Genomic DNA, 22,913 nt, shown 5'->3' with positions numbered 1-22,913 from the left:
GATTTCTCTTATTCATGCTCAACTGAGGGACTTGTCCCAAAAGACAATGTTTCAATTTTCCTATATGTTTTGTGTATCATCGTTAATCATAGAAGCTTATGGGAAGGTTTAACCCCACAACCCATACAGTCTATTTGAGCCCCTATTTACAAATTGTTTCCTCAACTCACTACAGTTAAGGGCAACCAAGACTTTGCCTAGGTGAATGGTGTTTTTTTTCATTGAGCTAGTCAAAGAGTTAGAAGGAAAACCCTATATGAGATCTCAAGAAGTTGTGGATTTTGTCTTGGGGTTTGGCGGTGTAATCACTCAATTCAGACGATTCATATATCAAAGAATAAGGAGTTCTAAGAAGGAACCCCTACGACTTCCTAGGTATCCCTCAGATCTTCGTGTGTTTATGGAGGTATGCCACCAAATGGTTGTGGTGAATGTGAAATACTCTAGCATCGCAAAGAAAGGTTTCACTTTCCCTATTTCTTTGTCTTCTTATTTATGTTAAACCGCAATTGTTGCTAAAAGTATTGAGAAAATCTTGGAGGGCTACCATTTTCCCACTCTACCTATAAGAACGTAGTTTGATAGAAAGGGTTTTGCTAGAATGAATTTATATGGTGCTTGAACTTATATACACAAACCCACATTAGAGGATTTCTGGGCAAATTGCACTAATGAGATGGAAATTAGTAGGAGGAATTTTACTAGGCTCACTCTATGTCAAATTTGATCCTTCAGGGTCAATTTGAACATCTCTGTCAGAGCATGGGAAGAAGACATCATTGTTGACCCTAAATTCCAAGAGCTGAAGGATAAAGGTATTCCTAGGATAGACTAGAATGAGCCAGAAGTCTTTTATTTCGAAACACAGACAACTTCTATAAACAAAAGAACAATGGATTGGTTGGAGAAAAAATGGAGAAAGAAGGTTGCACATGTTGATGAGGAAGCACCTATTGGTCCTTTAGTCCAAGGTGAGACTTTTGCTACTCCTATTGTGATTGATGAGAATATGATGTTTGAATCAACTAAAGGACACACAAAGCATAGGAGATGGGGAGTAGCTAGATAAAAATATAGTTGGAATTAAAAGTGTGTGAACTAGAAGAAGAGAGTAATCTTGCAAACCAAAAGGAAAGTGATGATGACCCTAATGTAGTGTACCAATAGATTATGCAGGATATCACCATAACATCCATAATGGAAATCCCTTCTTCTCCTACACGTTCTACCCCTATGACCCTCCCATCTTCATTAAGAGCAGGCAATACCAGAACCAGTCTTACCTCTCATGTTTGGTTGATTCGAGGAAGAGAAGAGGAGGAAAGTCACCCAAGTGTCAATGAAGTAGACATTGTCACCCTACACTTTCAAAGTTCAAAAAATCCTAAAAGGGTTAAAAGAATGTCCAAGGTTGTTGTCGATGCAAATATGGATGTCATCGTAGAAGCCAACTGTAATGTTTTAGTGTTGATATGGGACCTGCCAACCTAGATAGTAAAGCCTACCCTACAAATTTATATGTTAAGGCTCTGACTGAAAAGGCTCAAGAATTGGAGAAGAAGAACCATGAGTTCCAAGAACATCTAGCACAAATTCAGCCTTATAAAAAAAGAATTGGTGACTTCTTTTTAAACTCTCTCAAAGTAGAAGCCTCTACCTCCACTCAAGTTTTCCTTGACAAAGCTCCTTGATCTATTCAAAGATGAAATTGCTAAAATTCAAGCCTTAGCAGAATGGGTAGAACATATGCGGGAATAGAGCATAATATGCCTAACTTCTCTCAGGAACCTATACATAAGCATTACAAGAAATAGACAAGCTCTAATTCTGGAACAACAAAAGACAAAGGAAGAACAAAGTAGCTGGTATGTTCTAGCTAAAAACCTTGAGAGCCTGCTAGAATTGAAGCTCGCAATGTTGGCAATTGAGAAAATAGTAGACAATGCCACTGAAATCAAGCCCTCATAGTTGTACTTTAGTAAATTGAAGCTTTCCCTATACAATGATGTTATTGGTTGCCTCGGTCACACCCTTGATAAATATGCCCATCATTCAGTTGACATTAGAAGTGACTTCAATTCTTTGGATATGGACTTCATTGATGAGTTTGAGGAAAAGGTTGTTGAAATGGAAGAAAAAACAATACAAAGAGTTGTTGTCCAAGAAGATTAGTACATAATGGCGACATAGAAGTGTTGGATAGACTCAACAACTCACATTCTATCCTCAAAGTTCTGAAGTCCACAAACATGATTGCTCATGAAGAAGTCAGGGACATAGAGAAGGAACTTGCTAGATGGAGAACCAAATTGCAAGCATTATTGTTCCCAACTATGACACATCAAGTTCTATGTCAACAAGTATCTAGAGTATCATTGGAGAGATAGGAAGTCAAAGCAGCAAAGGTAGCTACAGTGGTTAGTGCAACAAGTGTGCAAGGCTCAAAGGACACAGGGTTGGAAACTCTTCGCGAGTTTCATTGTTTTCAGTTTAAAGAACTTTTATTTTCTTTTGAGTATTAAAGGAACTAGTTGTCAATAACAGTTCTTGAAATTGTTACTTTGTGGCGTTTAAGTATGTGGTCTTTGATCTTTTTCAAGATCTTTTGGGTGAACTGTGATCGACTCATTACAACTATTTGAAGTTATGTTTTGTTTCAAGCTTTATGGTGAACGGAAAACTTAAATGTAGTTATCATATTAAAATTCTACATGTTTGATCTTTGAATCAAGTTGTGTGAATTATTTCCATGCGAAAAGATAGCAGTACATGAAGGCATTTAAGTTTCCTTTATCTTTATTTGTGAAATGTGGAACATTCATTTGTTAATGAATTCCTGCTAGATTGATTAAGTGAGTCAATTTATTGTGTTAACCTTAGTCTCTTTTAGGTTGAAAGTTTGCTTTCTCTGTAAATGAATTCTTGTTAGATTGATTGATTAAGTCAAGATCGTCTAACATGTAATCAATCATTCACATATAAATGTTCCACATTTCACAAATAAAGAGAAAGGAAACTTCAATGCATTAATCTACTACTATCTTTTCACATGAAAAGAATTCACACAATTTGATTCAAAGATCAAACATACAGAATTTTAATATGATAAGAGCATTTAAGTTGATGAATTCATTTAGGAAGCCTACTTTATTGCTTTCAAGTTAAAAGCAATCCCTAAAAGTTTCTTATCTTAGCATTAATCATAAGAAGGTAGCTGCCACCTTTTAAATAAGCACAGAATTAGTTGCTAATGGTTATTGCTTGATTAGTTCTGTTGGGTGGATATTTTGCAACCGACAGTTTTGGGTAAAAATTCAATCACAAAATAGGATGACCAGCCACAACGTGTGAGACAGAGTCTCTCCTACCTTAAAGGGAAGGCTCCCCCTTCTCACCATTCCTTGGATCAACTCAAGGTAAGCAAGAAGTTGAGAGATCTTAAACAGGGTGTTACTAATATCCTTTCTTCTTAACTTTCAAGAAAGGATCCACTTCCTCGTAGAACGAATAATGGGCAAGGTAAATTTCTAACTACACTTCTATCAAGAGCTGGAAACAGTGATACCGATAAATCTTCACTAACTCAAAGGCTAGCTAAAACATATCGGTTTGGCTCTAAGTCTGATCGTACTTCTATATGGTAAAAGTTTTACAATTAGGGCACAAAGACTCCTAAAAGTAAGAACAATCTAACTATTTTGCGAATTAAGATGAAAATACAAACCACAGACAAAGCTTCTAGCTGTGGATTTTCACAATTGTTCCTGGTCAAAGCTCGGGCTTCAATTGTTTCTTAACTCTCTATGCTCTTTTATTGAACACACAATAATAACATGAATCAAGAAAATAGGCACAAATTATAGTCAAAGCTTCTAATTTGTTCTATCACAACTGCTTCCAGTCAAAGCTTCGAATCCAATTGCTTCTTTTATTCACTTTTCTCCCAAATTTGTACTACACAATCAAAGTTATGCTTGGACAAATGTGGCAGAGCTTTCTTGCATACAACAAAAGATAATTTTTACAATGAGGGGGCACTCCTTTATATAGGCAAAGAAGTTGAGAAAAAGGGGAGGAAAAAGTGGGAGCAACTCAACCAACTTTGACCAAGTCTAACTACAGAAAATAAAGGGTTACATGCAACTGCATGTGCAACTCGCATTACATCATTTTACATACGTGTAACTCGCATTACATGTAACTACACTTTTTCATGTAATGTGTCTTCTCCAACTACAAACATAAAAGAAGAAGAAAGAAGACGAAAGAGAAAAGAACAATTCTGAAAGGCCTTGTACTTGACGATGCAATCCCAGATGATAATAGGATTGGGAGTTCCTATACCTTGTACTGCTGCATTCACGTTGATAATCATAGTGTTGCGTCTTTTGATAACCTCTAGCTGTCTTTGATGAATTGTCCATTATCATGTGGAAACTTGATGTGATCCATCTTTTCTCGCTCAAGTTGTCGTGAATTCTCCTTTGTAGATCAGCACAAACTGAAGTCTTTGACACTTTGGAAACCTTTTTGACGATGTTTGGATGTACACTCAGAACAATTTTCCATCAACACCTTTAACTCCTTTTTTTTTTAAAGTAAAGTGCTTGGCGCATGGGAATGCGTGTAAATGGAAATTGCTGATTTTCAAAAAGTGACTTGGGCTTTCAAGATGTCACTGCATGAAAAAATGGATTACATGTAAATGCAACATGTAACAGAAGGTGGAGGGTGAAATGAGATGCAAGTATGAGTGAAAGATACACTTTACATGCATATGCGAATGAAGGCTAAGATGGAAAGCATGGAAAGATACGGAAATATGTATTTGCTCATGGAGGTGCGAATGCATATGGAGAGGAGAAAATGACATTTTTTTGACTTTTCAAAAAGTGATTTTTAGTCAAAATTGGACCTTTTAGATGCAATTACACGTAAGACATTTCATGTAATCGTGTCGTGCGAATGGAAATGAAAGGTGAGATGGGTGAAAACAAAAGTGGAAAATGGGATTACATGCATATGTGAATGGTGAATAAGGTGAAAAACATGTAATCGTATTTGTTGGATGAAATGTGAGATGTAATGACATAGAAATGGAATGTGAAAAATGATGACATGATAATGCTTTCGCATGTAGTGAAGGAAAAACAAGTTTTAGGGAAAAAACTTGCAACTTCTCCAAAATGGAGAAAAACCGGCAACAAGCACACAGAACTAAAACAAGAGAAAAACATACCTTTGAAAACAACTCAAAACATGCCAAGATGTAATGCACTCCCAAAGATGAAATTCGAATTTGGAATTTGGAGAAGAACCAAAGACATCAAAATGAAGAAGAAATTCATATTTAAAGAAAAAATGCACATTCTAAGGAAAAGGTTTTCACAAATGGCATCCATCCAACGATTTCAAGCATCAAATTAGCAAGGATAAGCATGAATTAAAACACAAGAAAGAAGAAGTCCACTTACTTGATGAATATGTGCTAAAAATGAAGGAGAAAGAGCTAAAATAGCAAGTTTTATACTCTTAAGACCAATTCTCCCTTAAATCCGAATTTTCAAACAACCTTTTGACTTTTTTCGCACTTGCATGTAATGGACATTCAATGGTCGGATTTGACATGAAAGTGCCAAATAAATGGTCTCCAAAAACAATATCATGCATTTAAAACTTAAAAAAATCCCTTTTGATCAAATGTATGGGCTGAAAATGCAATTTTTTGAACAAAAATATGCCTTTTTTATTCAAAAATCTAGGCCGTTTTTTGCAAAAACGTGACTAAAAAATGCATGTTTTAAAGTCATTTTTGACTTGTGAATGCAAAAACGACTTCCCCAAATGGATACACATGAATCAAAATGCAAAAAAATGGCTTCAAAACACATAAAAGTGGATTAAAACTCCAATTTTCTGGGCATTTTAAGCAAAAACGTGTTTCTCCAAGCAAAAATGATTTGGTGTTTTAACACCAAAATAATGATCCTCAACCGACGTAATCACCTAATGAGGTAAAAATGACTTGATCTCATGAAAAAATATGCCCTAGTTTAAGAGTTTCAAACACATTTTTGGGTGCAATATATTGATTTTTAATGAGGGCAAAATGATCACCTCTCCAAAACATTTTGAATGCAACTGATTTCATCCAAATCCATGGAAAAAATCAAAAGTTATGATCAAAATAAGAGGTTTTTGGAGCAATAACATGTTTTCTTCACATAATAGGACATTTTTATGTTCATTACATATTTTAAAACATGTAGGAAGGCAAAAGAGGACCTTTTAGAGTCCATTACATGTTTTAAAATATGTCTTGAGACATAATCTCACTTTTTGAGACTCATTGCATATTTTAAAATGTGTAAGACTCTAAAATCTCACTTTTTGGAGTCACTTACATATTTTAAAATGTCTCACCTTTTTCGTGCACAAGTATGAAAACTCAACTTTTCATGTCATTGCATCAAAAAGGTCCACTTTTACAAGCTTTTGATGTAATGACTTGAAAAAAGTCCTCAAAATAGGTTTTCATATGCATTAGCATGAAAACTTTCCACTTTTCATAGTTTTTTACATGCATATACACATAAAATGTCCACTTTTAGGCTTTTAAGTTATGCATTTCACTTATTTTTATAAAAATGTCAACAATATGGGTCAAAAATAATATTTATGCATTATATTAATCAATATAAGTCATAAACATTAAGTTAAAGTGACATTTATATAAGTATTTGATTTTAAAATTTAAAATTTAAAAAGTAACTATATAGTTCTATAGTCACTTTAAGTGAAAAATTAAAAAGTAACTCAACTTAAAATTATAACATAAAGTGCACTATAGTCACTTTAAGTTATAAATTTAAATGAAAAGTAACTTCAAAACATAACAAAAAGTGAATAAAATGTTATATTTTCAAAAAGTGAATGTCACAATGAAAATATAACATTATTTTTTTAATTTGTGTTGTTGCACCTAAAATGTCCACTTTTGAGGCACTAAAATGACTATATCTCTTGACTAACAACTCTGATTGACCTCTGGGTTAGATTGAATCGAAGGGAAAAACAAAAAGCATAAGATGAGCGAATTCAAAGGACCAAAAACAAGCAAACACAAACTCAAAAGCAAAGAACGGACTAGGAAGGCTTTAAAAATCAAGCAAAGACTCAACAAAAAGAAAAACAAAAAAGACTTGATAAAGGCCTTCAGTAAAAAGATTCATTGTATCAATTGGTACCGATTGGTTGATCAATAGTAACCAATTAAATAATGAAATAAACTCAGAGAAATGCAAAACTAATTTGAAAAAGTTTTGTACTGTTACCTACATTTTGTGGTGACAAAATGCAGGACAACAAGTTCAATCGTAGTTGCATTTATCATCTTGTTGAGGTGTTAGAAAATAGAGCTACATGATAAATATGTAAACCAACACGATTATGCATTTCATCAGCATATAAGTGAATTTAATTTCATGTCAACAATTTTTCTACTGAAGTGCAAACTAATCATGATCACATTGGGACCTACTGTTGAAAGCACTTAGATAGTTAACCTTATATAACCCTAGCTGTAGGGATATGGTAGGAAGTATATAGAGATGTGAGCAACAGTAACGTGCTAAGCCAATTTTTTTGTATTTTAACAAATGTTTCATAAAATGCCGGCTCACTGTTAATATCCCGACTATTTCATATATTTTTACAAGTAATCGACAAAATGATAATAGAGAGAATTATACACCAACTAATGTTGCATTCACAAGATTTGTGTAGGAATAACAATATTTATTCTACTATGAAACTGGTTATTAAATTAATTTGAAATTCCAATCGAAATCTACTATTTAGCAGTTAGAAGTGCCCACGCACATAACTGGAAAAAAATACAAACTTTGACCTTAAAGTTGAGGTAGATAGCTGATAGAATTTCTTGAAAAACTGAATCAATAAAAAAAACTTGAAGAACTTATATTCAAGTATTAAAATTTACAAAGTTCTGAAGGGACATCACTGACTGCCTATGTAAAGTTGTATGGCCGCCCGCGCCCGCCGCCCCCGAAAAGAACTGTGTTCCACATTGAAAGATATGAATTAACCCCCCATCGGGTGTGGCTGGGATTATAGTTCCCCAAACTCCCCAGATTCAAAGTGATTCACCTCATTATTTCATATGGTTGTCCTTCCCATCTGTAAGGTAGCTTCATAGAATATAGATGGCATGGTAAAAAATAGTCTGGTCTGCCTTTTTCAATGATGTGAGGCAGTATAAATCTCCATTTTCACATTTCTGAAATAATTTGCTATCCAAATATTGCAATCAGCTAAATCATAGAAAATGAATCGTGGATGAATCTATTCATATATCGACTAGGGTAGTTTTTGTCCTCAAAAACCAATCTTTGCCATAGGATTCCTGTCCAAGGACAAGAAAAATGGGAAATTGCTTAATCTCTAAGCTAGGGTTTTGAAAACAAAATGCCAAAAAAAAAAAAAATTTGGTGAGCTCTCATTTTTCATACCCCTTCAATATTTGAGATATCATATTTCATTTCCCTCTCAAAATAACTTTTAATAGTTCTTTGTTATCTTTACATCAGGACCTAGAAAGTCATTTTTAAAAATAAATTGTAAATATTAATAAAATGATTAATAAAATGACTTCTAATGACTTATTTAATTAATTTATTATTGACTTACCACATACCAGTTAATCTCAGGAATTAAGAAAAGCTAAGTGCATCTGTGTAATGTCCCTTCTTTGGGGACATTAGAAATATTAAGAGGGAACAAATTTATAATATTAAATTTGACTATGTAAGCTGGATGTTTATTATTAGAGGTCAAATTAATATTCTTTCTGGTTACAAAAGGACGAGGAGAGATAAGACAAAACCTAGAAAGGAAGTCGAAGGGTCATCATTGCGAGAATAAAAGGAGAAAAGGCTTCTTCCTTTTGCAGGCTTGATTTATTATTTAGTTCAGTTTCCTCTCTTGCGAGAGTCTTAGAAAGCTTCAACTTTCAGCTAGTTGGAGGACATAAACCCTTGTGCTAGCAGGCAATGGATGCAAAACCATTGTCTCGGGAAACATCACTTCAGGTGTTTTAGTAACGCTTACAGGTTCTTATCCTAGCATTCCAATTTGACTGTTAAATCTGTATCTAGGATTGGAATTTTGTTTGGTTATTGTATTGTTGTTGTATAATGCAATAACGTGTTTAGGAGTGTTGAAGAACTACTGGTTTTTATCCTACTGATTTGTAATACATTTTTATATGCTTGAATCTTTAATATCATTATGAGGCAAACGAATTTATTTGGGAAAATACTGGTTTCTTATTGCCGTTCGTATTACATCTGCTTATGCTTGGAATTCTGAATATAAAGCTGAAAGGAACTGGTTATTAATTGGTGAAGAAACTTTTTGGTTCAAACATCGTGTTGTATCCCATTTGCCTATTTCTGAGTTTGAATATTATTATTAAGAAGAAGAAGCTTGTTAAACATTTGTCAGTTGTTGAACTGTATTCATTTGTGTTCGAGACATCTGCAAGGTTTTAGTTCCAGGTAATTTGTTTTAAAAAGAAATCAGCAAATATCCAGGATCGGGATATTACAGTGGTATCAGAGCTGGTCTTCCTGCCATCTTGTGAATTTATATTAGGGCCATGTACCTTGCCATCCTGAAGGGTCAGATTGGCTCCATATAGTATTTGCATACCGGAGTTTTAGCGAAGGTATATTTTCATAACAACTTATCAAAACAAATTCTGGTGTTGCCTGGGTGGGTTCATTTTTCTAAACATACAACAATTAACTAGTGAGAGATAGCGAACTCGACACAGTCTAACTACACACCTTGAATACTGGCCCTGAGTCATCATCTCAGATTCATATCTGCACATTAGAGTTAGAGACATGGTTTCGTCTTCTCCCAGGGCACGAGAAAGAGAGTTTTCCAATCGACTTGGTGCAGAAGGAGAAGCATCCAAATCTCAGTGTATGCCAGTGTTCTTGTCGACGCCCTTACCAGCTCACGGGTCTGTATAACTCTTTACTTACTTCAATATTGTAGTGTAGTGTTTTGTTTATGAATGTGTTAGTTCATCACAAAGAGTTGGATTTTTGCGGGAAAAAGGGACTCTATTTCAAGATAATTTGGTGTCATTATATTCTTAAAGAATGGGTTGAAATGTCACATTAAAGATTTCTCGGTATTTGATATTATCTGTGGTGTATTCTCAAGTTTGGAAGGAAAGAATTCAGTTCTGATGAACTCAATGAGAATCTATATAATACTAGTTACGAGCTCATATTGATGTCAGATTTTGCAGTAAGATTCTCTATCGGTGGACCTGGAAAACTTTGTTCAAGAAGAAACTGTACTCTAAAATATATTTTGTGAATTTCAAAACTGTTGTCGTGATTATACACAGAAGAGTTTCTTTACATACTACAAACGGAGTTGCGTTAAGCAAGGAGAGCGTAAGAAGGTTTGAAAAGCCAGATAGACAGAACCATTGGGATTCTCCTCTTTTCGAGTTAAAGCCAGCAGCAGGAAAAAGAAAAAAAAAAAAAAAAAACCAAGCAGTGTTGTAGGACGACATTGTATTGATAGGAGTTGGGTTCCTTCAAGGGCATCCTCATAACATTACTAGACGTAAAAAAATTGCAGAGAAATGAATCGCCATGATACTGAGACAAACCAGATGTCATAGAAAGGAAGACGACAAATCATGGAGATTGAAACAAATGTTTGAGGAAACACCATATTTAACGTTTGTTATTGGGTGCTAGGATTATTGGAGGCTCATTAGTAAGGAGAAGCCGCAACCCAGGAGTATAAGGTATTAGACATGACCATACGCATGTATAATACATGTTTTTTTTTACATATGTTCTGCAGTATAAGAATCAGTTATAGGAAGGGCAGAACATTGGCACCCCAAGTTAGTCCACTAGCACATTGCGCACAGGGTCACTCTCATTGTAGCGTTGAACAAACAAGAACTAATGGAGAGAGCAGCAAGCGGGATTAAAGAAGATTGCAAGGACTTGGTGGAATGCGGCAGGTATTATCAGGGGTCTTAAGACATTTCACAACTACCACAATCTACACCAACAGACTTCTACAGTAACCCCCCAGAAACAAAATCCACTCGTATGAGCACATTTCGATAAAAAAAATACACCAAAATTGTGAAGTGTATGGTGCATGAGAAAGAATGAGAATCCGTCGTTCTTTGTTACATTTATGAATCAAATAAGTTGCCAATAAGAGTAAAGGTTCACAGACAGGAAATAAAAAGATGCCTGTACTAGGAGTAACGATAGAAGCAAGCGGATGCCAAGACAAATGGAGTATACCCCAGGTGTAACGTCTACTAGGTCAGACGCTCTAGAACTATTGTAAACACATGCGAGTATTTAATAGCATACCTGTAGTCGTTGTGAGGGACGTGGCTGGAAATCTTAATAGTTTGAACCGGGCTACTACAACAACATCTTCAAAATACATTCTGGCATGAGGTTTTAATTAATCGCACTACCCCTGGTATATTTTATTTTGCCAATACTATTGAATTAACATAGACTACAGTATTGCAGCACTACTAATCCAAGGTCGACATCATTCTGAAAAACAGAGAAAACAATCAGAGTCAAGGCCCACATATTTCATCAACCAACAACAAATTTAAGTTAGCGTAGTATACAAAGATTTTAAATTTATTCTCAATGCAAAACTTAGGCGGTTAACTGGGATGTATAAAAATGTCTTAAACAATGCTGGTGTAACTCTGATAGAACGTCTTGGAAGGATTGTTGATCCACATTCAGGGAAGAGGGTGGAAAATTTATACTCTGCAAAATACATACTTGTTTCAGTAGGTGGTCATCCTATTACTCCTCAAATTCCTGGAAAAGAATTTGCTATTAATTCTGATATTGCTCTAGATTTACCTTCACTCCCAGACAAAATTGCCATTATAGGAGCTGGTTTCATTGCCTTGGAATGTGCTAGCATTGTCAATAGATTACGCAATGATGTACATGTTCTCATCTGCCAGAAGAAGGTTTGAGAGGCTTTGATGAGATTAGAGATCTTGTAGCAGAGCAAAGGGCATTGAGAGGAGTTGAGTTTCATTTTGAAGAATCTCCAGAAGCTATAGAAAAACATCAAATGGGTTACGTTGAAAACCACTAAACAATTTGTTGAAGGTTTTTTTTTTTTTTCACATGTTATGTTTGCAACTAATCAAGTTCCAAATACTAAGAAATTGGGGTTAGAAGAGGTTGGAGTAAAACTGGCCAAGAATGGTACCATTGAGGTAGATGAATGCTCAAGGTCATTTGTTGAATCAATCTTGGTTGTTGGTGATGTGACTAATAGGGTAAATTTGACTCTAGCTACCATAATGGAAGGAGGGGCATTTGCTAAATCTATATTTAGCAATGAACCTACGAAACCAAACTACAGATATATACTTTCTACAACTCCAATTGCAACGGGCAGCCTCACTAAAAAAGAATAGGTAGTATATGATGAACGCATGACAAAAACTTCAAGGTTTAGAAGTGGTGAGGCAATGTTTCAAGGTACTTATCAGTCCTTGCGAAGAGAGAATCAAGATGTTGAAGCAATGGAGAAAAGTACTATGAAACCACAAGAGCACTTAACCCAGGATTCAGAATCCGTTATAAGAGCAAAAATACTCAACATTTACAAGGAGTCTCAAAGACTTCCTCCCCGAATTCAGAATGTTTTATCATTCAGTGATTACATGGAGTTTCATCTAGGGCAACAGAATAAGATTGATGTGGCAAAAAGAAAGTATTAGGATTTGTTTCAGGATCTCCTTACAAAAGATCAACACAATAGTATGTATGAAGAATTTTTGGCCGACCAAAATCATCGAATAGAGGGTATTGGAAAAGAACATCAGATAACTACCTTTGATTTACAGCCTTCTCACGAACACGTAAAAGATGTTACACAGGGCACAAGTTTCTTCGTGGGAGATTTGGAGGTTAGCTTTGACAAGCAAGTTGATGAGGTATGTTGCACACAAGGTTATAGAAGGATGGGATCTTGGCTTGATGAACCATATCTCTCTGATGCCCATGACATGAATGTGGAGGAACAATATAAGATAACACTGCAAGACGTTGAACCACTTCAACGGGACAATAATGAAATGCATACCTGAAAGAATCAGCTGAAGGTTAGTAATGACACGGTTGTGGCATTGTTGGTTCGTTGTGACAACATTCACAAATTGGTGGAAGATCTCTACAGGAAGGTTCAAAAGGGAATGGAACCAGATTGGCTTGTTTCTGATTTGCAAGTGATCAAATCAGCTCTGGAAAATATGAAATCGGATTATTTATATTTTCTTTCCGACAAGTATAACATTCTTAAGGTTGCTAAAACACATATTGACCAGCTGAATAAAGAAAGGAATGAGATTAAGGAGCTCAATAAAGAGCTTAAGGAAACACAAGAGGCATTGAATGATGCTTGGATTTCCCTTCAAGAAGTAGAAAATCAGACTAGGATCATGCAGCACTCTCAGGTGCAGGAGGATAGAGAGAGGCAAGAATTCTTCCTAGAGGTAATTGATGAACTGGATAACATTCAACAAACATATGTTTTGGATAATTGCCTCAAGCGATCAAGTGTTGTTTCAGATCATTTTCAGCTTATTGATAATCTCGTGTTTGAAGTAGATGCTGATTAGATTTATGATAATTCTCTCTTTGAGATAAATGAGAACTCTCCTTTTGATTATCATGAAGAAGATGATTCTAATTTCAAGATATGGCATCCTGATACGATTCCTAGCATGGAATATGAGTCACAAGATGGAAATGGTGATTTGACTACGGTTGTGCATCATAGGAACAATCCACTTTGGGTTCCTAATGTCACACCATACAGAAGTTGGCTAGATTATTTACATCAGTGTTTGGATAGCTTTTGGTGCAATTTTGAGGAGAGTTATATGTTGATCATAAGGAATGCTCTTTCAATTTTATTCTTATTCATAGTACCTATGTACTTGAAGATTCTCCAGATTGAAGATAACAGTTTGGTATTTGTTGCACCCACGATGTTACACTCAATTTTTGGGCGACTTGTTTGTTACATCATCTATTTAGGTCAAGTTGTCATCATCTACTGGATCATGCATAGTTCACTGTTACATTTCTATCTTATCATATCGGTTGGTTACGACAATAGGGTTTGGGATCCAGGTGCAAAGTTTTTTCAAAGAGTAATACGGGATCCAAAAATTCGGTTGATAGGTATTTTACAGAGTGGTACCGTGCTTCACAGTTTGACCAGGTTTGTTGTCAGTTTGGGCTATTGGATTAACTACAGATTTATATGGGATCCTGGTACATATTGCTTGAGGGGCAAGCAATCTCAAGGAGGGGAGATTTGTAATGTCCCTTCTTTGGGGACATTAGAAATATTAAGAGGGAACGAATTTATAATATTAAATTTGACTATGTAAGCCAGAGGTTTATTATTAGAGGTCAAATTAATATTCTTTGTGATCACAAAAGAACAAGGAGAGATAAGACGAAACCCAGAAAGGAAGTCGAAGGGTCATTGTTGCGAGAATAAAAGGAGAAAAGGCTTCTTCCTTTTGCTGGCTTGATTTATTATTCAATTCAATTTCCTCTCTTGCGAGAGTCTCAGAAAGCCTCAGCTTTCAGCTAATTGGAGGACGTAGCAAGCAATGGACACAAAACCATTGTCTCGAGAAACATCACTTCAGGTGTTTCAGTAGCGCTTACAGGTTCTTATCCTAGCATTCCAATCTGTTAAATCTGTATTTAGGATTGAGATTTTGTTTGGTTATTGTATTGCTCTTGTATAATGCAATAACATGTTTAGGAGTGTTGAAGAACTACTAGTTTTTATCCTACTGATTTGTAATACACTTTTATATGCTTGAGTCTTTAATATCATTCTGAGGCAAACAAATTTATTTGGGAAAATACTAGTTTCTTATTGCTGTTCGTATTACATCTGCTTATGCTTGGAATTCTTAATATAAAGCTGAAAGGAACTGGTTATTAATTGGTGAAGAAACTTTTTGGTTAAAACATCGTATTGTATCCCATTTGCCTATTTCTGAGTTTGAATATTATTATTAAGAAGAAGAAGCTTGTTAAACATTTGTCAGCTGTTGAATTGTATTCGTTTGTGTTCGAGACATCAGCAAGGTTTTAGTTCTGGGTAATTTGTTTTAAAAAGAAATCAGCAAATATCTAGGATCGGGATATTACAATCTGCCAATTGATTAAGCCTGCAAAGGGAACATTACAGCCACCAATTGATGTATATTTGAGATCTGTACTACAATGAAGGGGTACAATGAGATCAAGTGCAAAAGTGTACCATTAGCCATTTGTGGTGTGGAGAGGAACATCAATTTTCCATCTTTTATTAAGTATTAAAGATTGCAGCATCACAAATTAAGAGAATCAAAAATCTCCGATAAGAAGTTTATACCTCTAGAATGGGGGAAAATGAGAATCATCTGAGAGAGAGAGAGAGAGAGAGATTTTGTGCATAACTTTAATCTGCATTATGAGTTAGGTAGCAATTTTACATTCAGAAGGGCTTCCATCTAGGCATCTTATTCAACGGATTGTACAAAACTCAAATTAGAAAAATCAAAAAGCATTGAAGTGGTAGCAAAAAAGAAAATATTGGACATGTTTGGTGCCAGGAAACAAAAAGCATATTTCTTTGCTATATCTCAGCTTGCTTCAATTTACATTCGTCAAAAACAATGTCATAAATGCTTACAAATACCAAAAAACCCAGAAACTGCTGAAGTGAATGCCATCTTTCATTGTGTTAAACATGGCCCTTCATATAGACTTGCACCATATATTTTGAACATTCACTTAAATTCAGGCAATATTTCATCTTCATAATTACAACCCTCCTGCAGCAAGCTGACAAATTCATGGGAATTTTGTATTTTATTTTTTACCACTGGAACCCATCTTCTCCCGAAGATAGTAAAGTTTTGCCCTTCGCACTCTTTTCTTGTCCACAACTTTTATTTGTTTGATATTTGGTGAATAGCTGTGACATCAACAAATAGAATCAAGGACAAGACAAATATCATGTTAGAGCAGATTGTTGAACAAGAATTTTAAAAAGATAAAGAAAACAGCTTTAATCTTCTCAACAGAAACCCAGATCCATAAATACCACAAACATGCAAAATGTATCAGTATTTTAGTTGACAATAGAGTAAAGAAGAAAGAGAATGCTTTTCCCATAAACAGTCAAACTCTTCTAATCTGAAATCAGTTGCAATCTACACACTAAAACTCAATTCTAATGGTGCCATGTGTATGTAGACATTAGTTCTTTAAAATAGCACGGTATAAAAACCTTAAATTACATCTCTGATTCTCGAAGATGTCCTGTCATTAGAGGCAGATTCTCTGTAAGTCATGAAAACAAAAATTGATCCAAAATGAATCACCGAGAGGGTTAAACTTTATAACAGAGAGGAAGTCAAAGGTGAGCTCTAGACCATCTACTTAAGATCAATGACAACACCTTTTGTACAGACAAAGGGTTGTTGTAGAACCTTGATGAGTTCTAGAATAATAGTAGTATCTGCTGAGCAGACAGCGTGATGGGGTTCAAAAGCTCCACTGAGAGCAAATCTGCCATGTTCTTCTCAGCCATAGATTCAGAAAAGTGAAAAAGAAAGTGGCATTGAATAGATATGACCTTACTCGACATGAAACCACCTTTAAGGATGAGCATTACTTCCATGATTGTTGGAAATGATAAATAGAATTATCAATAGAAACATAGACTTGTCTTTTACTGTTCAACATAGGCAGATTTACATTTTCTTTGCTTTGATTCACAGAATATAATACCTGCCTTCACTGAAATTCAGTTTACTCACATTCAAAGAAATGGTAAGGTGATAGCAAACTCCCAGCAAAAATTGGTAATTTGATAGAAAATGCTTGTTGCTAAACATAAATATTCTGCATAACCGAATGTCCTCGATGAAAGCCTAGTGTAACAACAAATTGGTAATTCCTTTACATCTCCAGTTTTACAAGACATGAACAAGTTCCAAATTTTGATATGTAATGAATTTTCTGTCTTGCTTATTGTGTTATTGGATACACATTAATTGTAATCTGTTTACAAGCTCTTCATATTCATCTTGCAAATATGTGGGAGATGCAATCTTTATCAAATAATTGTTTTGATAATTTTCATTTTTCTTCTCAGTACTATATTTGAAGACTCTCTCAGTTCACGGAAGTTGTATGTCAATATCAGTTTTTGGTAAACTTCAGCAATGCTGCCAAAACAATGACAACAATATACAATACAAGATTTTTTTTAAAATTGTCTTTTAACATCAAATAAGCTGATGGAAGTTTGGATGATTTATCAAGTCTGATGCACTTACAGGACAAAAACCATGTGCAGTGTAAGAAGATTGATGCAAAAAACCTAACCTGGTGTCACTATGCTTTTGCACTCTGTTGTTCATGATTTATCCTACTCATACCTTGCACAGATCTCTGCAACTGCAAGTTTTTTTTTTGCACCTGGTGCAGTGGGGCACATTAAAGTAATATTGTTATATTTAGTGTCTAATGGTCATTTAAGTCGCTTAGTTTTTAGTATCTTTCAATTTTTTCTTTAGTTCTCAATCATTTCTGTTATGGAAAGCTCTTTGTAATCTCTTATTTAAGGAGTATAGCTTTGTTTAGTAAATTAAAAACCACAGGCATCTATACAAAGATTTTTGGTAACATGGAATTTATTTTTCCTGCAACTTACGACCTATTGTTTTTCGTGACATTTGGATAATGAAAATCAAGGAATGTTTACCTGGAAATTTCATAGAAATTTCTAGAAACTTTTGATCGGTTTTTTAAAAAACAAAAAACATGAGATTTTATCTTTTTTAAAAACCATGGGTTTTTCGAAAGGGTTTTACTACTGGAGATCAAGGATATTTACCAGCAAATTTCTGAATAATTTTTCTTCTTGTTTGCAAGTCCATGATTTTCTTTGACAAATTGTTGGTTGTGACTGTTTTCGGAAGAGTTTTTGATCAATTTTTATAGAATAAAAATTGCGAATTTGATCTCTGATAAAAACCATGCGGGAATTGTTTCACAACAAAATCAAAGATTATCAAGGGTTTTCTCTGATAATAATCAAATTTTCTCTCTGTTTTGTGTCACACATCTATATTTTCTAAGACCTGTGAAGCTTCTATAATGTTGCGCGACAGTTTTTGTGGCAGTGTTTTGGATTCTGAAAATTGCACAAAGGGGTTTTCCTGTGAGAAGAGTTTTTTCTTCAGAATACAATATTCACACTATTTTTTGCAATGGTTTTTTCAAGCAATTTTTACAAAAATCATGTTCTAGCACGTGACCTGAGTTCCCTGCTTTGAGCAACCTGTTTTTCATGCCACACATTGGGATTTACTGGCAAGTCTTATGTCCGCGTCACCTGGGTTCTGGAAACACAACTCCATTTTTTTCACTACTTTGTATGTCCCGTGACAAGGGATTCTTTTGCTGCAATAGGATATTGTTTGGCAATTTTTACCCAAAAACGAAAACACTCTTTTTCCTTTGTTGTCCATGGAAGGGGTTAACCTGCTAGGAATTGAGAATATTGTTGGCACTTGGGAGTGTTGCAGAGATGTTGTATTAATGGCAGGTTTGTCATTGATGACAACATATGTTCTTTAGTTTATGACAGACATAGATTATGTATATGCAGACTACTTAACAAATCGGCACAGACAGTGATTGACTTATTTGTATACGCAAGCTTACATTTGTGTAGAAGTTCGTTGTACTTTATATGATGTTTTGAATTAGTTATCGATTGTTTTGTGAAGACTGGTAGCAAACTACTGTGCAGGAAAATATGACCGAAAGGCACTTGTAAAGTTTTTACTATATCTTAATGGCGGACAGGAATCAATGTTGGCGAGCATGGAAAGCTGGTTGAAGATGTGTTCGTGCGTGCATCTTCGGTTTCCTCAGTCATTTAGCTTATTCTGAAAAAGTTGCATGTAATGTGCAATGTATTTTAGTGGCCATTGACTATGTTATTGTAGCACGTAATATCATTGGCAAATGTTATATTCACATTGTAACATGTGAGAAACTTCATGTAATGATTGCATTGATGCTTATGAAGGTGGGTATGCCTTACCATGGTCCTATGTAATTAATTGCACATTTGGGAAGTTGTAATAGGCCAACCTAATTAATTATTTGTAAAAGGTATAAAAGAATGATGTTTTCCATGTTTGGTGTGTGTAAGATAACATTACTTTTTAACAATTGGTATCAGAGCATTGGGTCCTCTTTAAGAAGGAAACTTAGCAACTTGAGGAGGTCTACAATGGCTTACAGGAAGGACAGTCTTAAATTTGATGGTGATAACTATGACAGTCGGAAAAGCAAGATAAGAACACATTTGATCTGTATAGGAATAGATTACTGGTTGATCACAAAGAACCAAACCAATGTCAAAGCAGAGAGTGAGCTATCTTGTGATATCCCTGTCAAGATAAAACCTATATAATTAAATAAATAAAATATTTAAAATGTTAAATTTAGTATATTTACTGCATAATATACTAATATGAAATATGAGAATTAAATATTATATAATATTTAGATTAATAATCTAAATATATATAGTATAAAGTAAATATATTATGCATTATAGGTAATAATATTGACATTAATATATTTGACATAATTTATATTACTAATATAATATATGCTATTAATATAATTATTAAATTATATTATCAAATATAATATAACTATTATTTATGTAAAGTCATGACTCTTATTAGAATGAGAGAAGTATATATATTGAATAAAGAAATTTTGAGAAGGATGAATCAGTTAAATAGAAATATAATTTTTTTTGTCTGTAAAAGCTTAGAAAACAAATAAATTACTGTCCTAATAGGGACATTACAAATAGTATCAGAGCATCGAACCCGCCATCGTGTTGGATATTCAGATGAATTTTATGAGAAGAAAATTTACAGAAAAGTCTATGAGAAGGGGTCTTTTAAGAAAAATAACAAGGATTCAAAAACAAATTCATATTGATTGATTTTTGAAGCAACTGAACATATATTTACTTAGGTTAAAATTTCTAAGATGGGAGTCTCGATATATTAAAAGTACGACCCTCTGGTTCAGCGTGTGAAAATATTTAGTCATATCAAAGCTATTTCAGGGACTTTGCAAATTGAAAGAATGTTTGTTGGAGATGAATGTATTCGGACTGGAAAACAATCTCTGCCAACACTTTAGTGCATTATCTAGTGCGAGTGGGAGCAGACAAAAGGAAACTCTTCTGTTTATATCCTCTACAGCAAGTAAACTTCTTTTTTTCTGCCATTAAGGTTCTGGACCAACCCACCATCTGTTGTCAACAGAAATATCAGAGCACGGGAGCTCCAGAAAATCATTTGTTGTAATAAAATGAGAAGTATTGACTTTCAAAATATTTTGTATCGTTGTCAGAGCTTTCAAAAAATTATATGGTATACCCTATTTTAAGTGAAAAGGCATTTGCCAGACTAATAATGTTAAGCGAACTATTGATTAGATTTTGCTGGCACTGACAGAGATTGTTTGTTATAATATTTCGGGAGTGAATAATAATATTGTTGACCCTGTGAATTTATTTGGCACTGAATTTCAAGTTCTAATGCTTAGCGGAAGTGTAGTTGTTACAACCAAAAACATAATACTTAGTGTTGGAAATATTAAGTTGTCGTGAATATGGAAGGGATGATTAATAAAAAAATATTGTGCTTGGATTACAAAATCTCTACTCTAATTTTCTTTCAAAGCCCGACTCTACTATCGAGAGCTTCTAAAGGTCATCCAAGTTGCGAGGCACTATGACAGACATTCATAGGAAATTGGTTACCTTCTATCCATGTTTCTACATTTGAGTTTGCGAGACCATCATTTTACTCAGTTGAAATCAGAACAAAGTTCACACAAGATTTTTCCTTTGGTGTGAATGGGAATAACTGTGTAATTTGGATATTGATGGTTGGACGAAGAATATTCCTTCCAGATTGAAGCCTAAACATACACGTCCCTACACAGCATACCTAAATATGCTAAGAACCGATTTGATTGGAGATCGAAAGCAGTAGAAAGAAATTTGCATAAAGACTTATATGCAAAAAAAGGCACAGAGAACATCTTCAGGTGGTAAGTTGACAGTATACTGCACACAGTGGCCTTGAAGGTTATAAATAATAAGGATATCCATCCATCGGTAAGAACATCAAACAAGCACAGTAACGAGACCCCCAGGAATACTCTGATAGAATTCAGACAGATTTGACTCTGCAATTACAAACAGATTTATCTCTTTAGACCACTTATAATGGTGGACAAAAATTACTTAATGAATTCTCCAGATTCAAGGACAGATTATAAAAGATCAGGCTATGCATCATTGGTAAAAATAAATTAAGAATGGAAGTTCCAAAGATTATCAGACAATACCCACACACAATATTTATGTGAAATAGAGATTTGAAGTTGACAATAATTAGAGTGTGCTTGATGGATCTGCATGACAAGATTATATTTATTTTACACATTAATCAATCGGATAAAGATTCAGCTGCAGTACTATCCAAACCAGAATACTCCGATTTATTTGATTGGTCCAAAGAAAACTTCGCTATGGTCTTCCGTGTTCAGGATTGCCATGTAATTCTCAGATTTTAGAGGAATGTCAGTTATGATTGGAAGAAACACAGTTGGGGAAAGATTGGGGATATTATCAAGCAATCATAAAGTTCAACGTAGCTCTTCATTATGGTACTAATCCAGAAACTTAGTAAAATAACTATCATGGATTGTGGAAATCTGATCGCATGAATAGCTCTCTATTGCCAAACTAAGATTCGTAACTAAGACAGAAAATAGGAGTTGGCATCCAGAGTCATTCAACCAGATCATTACACTTCTCTCAGCCATGCGAATGCTCAGAACTCAAACGTCGAAGGGAAGAAAAATAATAATAACATTTACACTACTATCTGCTAAGACATACCCAGCCAATAACAGCAGAAACGATTATTATATTAATACAGCACTAAGCAAGATATCATACCACATAAGAAAAAGACAACACATTGGAGGAAAAGAGAAATTACAATAGCCAGTAATTTATCAGTCAATACATGCGCTTAACAAATTACTGGAGATAGAGAATTTTATTTTACACCTAAATGGTCACAAGAGAAGATTATAAACATATTTTTTTACCATATCAAACCCAGCAAGTACAGAAGACATTCAAGTCATATGAGAGTCAGAACAGTCAATTACCTTTCTGATGTATATATGGAACAACAAGCAATAAATAGAGGAAATGATTACTTCTCATATTGAACTATAGACAATTTTGGCTCTGTGTACTGCATACAAATAAACTACTGGCACAAGCAATATCATCAATTATAAAAAAACACAGGCAGCACTCTATGCAACTTGATTTCTGTATACATACGAGTAGAGCCTATCACTAGAAGTTCCGAAGATGAAATGGTTTCCTAATCAAGAGGGGAAATCAGAACATGCAGTAATAAGTGGTTGCCCTTATGTAACATTAGGTTATTTAATATGGAATGTATTTCAAGAAGAAAAAGAAGTAATACATAAAAATACACCACCAACATATAAGGGAAGATTCTGTTTAAGACATGTGCATCTTGAGGTAAGCATATCAATTTATTTATATAATATCCATGCCCAGTCCCATTATAAAATCTAGGCAAGAAGGGATAGATAGGG

General features: G+C 34.5%; 1 protein-coding gene and 1 pseudogene across 2 annotated transcripts in view; one reads left to right on the top strand and one right to left on the bottom strand.

Annotated features, from left to right (window-relative positions):
* The first annotated feature begins 9,929 nt into the window (after positions 1 to 9,929).
* On the top strand, positions 9,930 to 12,544 carry LOC149559481 (glutathione reductase, chloroplastic-like; annotated as a pseudogene).
* Positions 12,545 to 15,746: 3,202 nt separating this feature from the next.
* LOC149559480 (large ribosomal subunit protein bL19c-like) overlaps positions 15,747 to 22,913 on the bottom strand; it is a 44,666-nt gene continuing 37,499 nt past the window's right edge. For both annotated transcript variants that reach the window (XM_089833399.1, XM_089833400.1), the window contains exon 7: positions 15,747 to 16,122. In XM_089833399.1, the coding sequence (XP_089689525.1) occupies positions 16,017 to 16,122 (106 nt within the window). In that variant the 3' untranslated portion in view covers positions 15,747 to 16,016. The remainder of the gene's footprint in view (positions 16,123 to 22,913) is intronic.

The sequence above is a fragment of the Cupressus sempervirens genome, chromosome 5 (genome assembly GCF_028749045.1).
Source record: "Cupressus sempervirens isolate cs-2001-9-10 chromosome 5, ASM2874904v1, whole genome shotgun sequence".
NCBI classification, from domain to species: Eukaryota; Viridiplantae; Streptophyta; class Pinopsida; order Cupressales; family Cupressaceae; genus Cupressus; species Cupressus sempervirens.
Note: the sequence above shows the minus strand (reverse complement) of the source record. Positions and strands in the feature narration are given on the sequence as shown.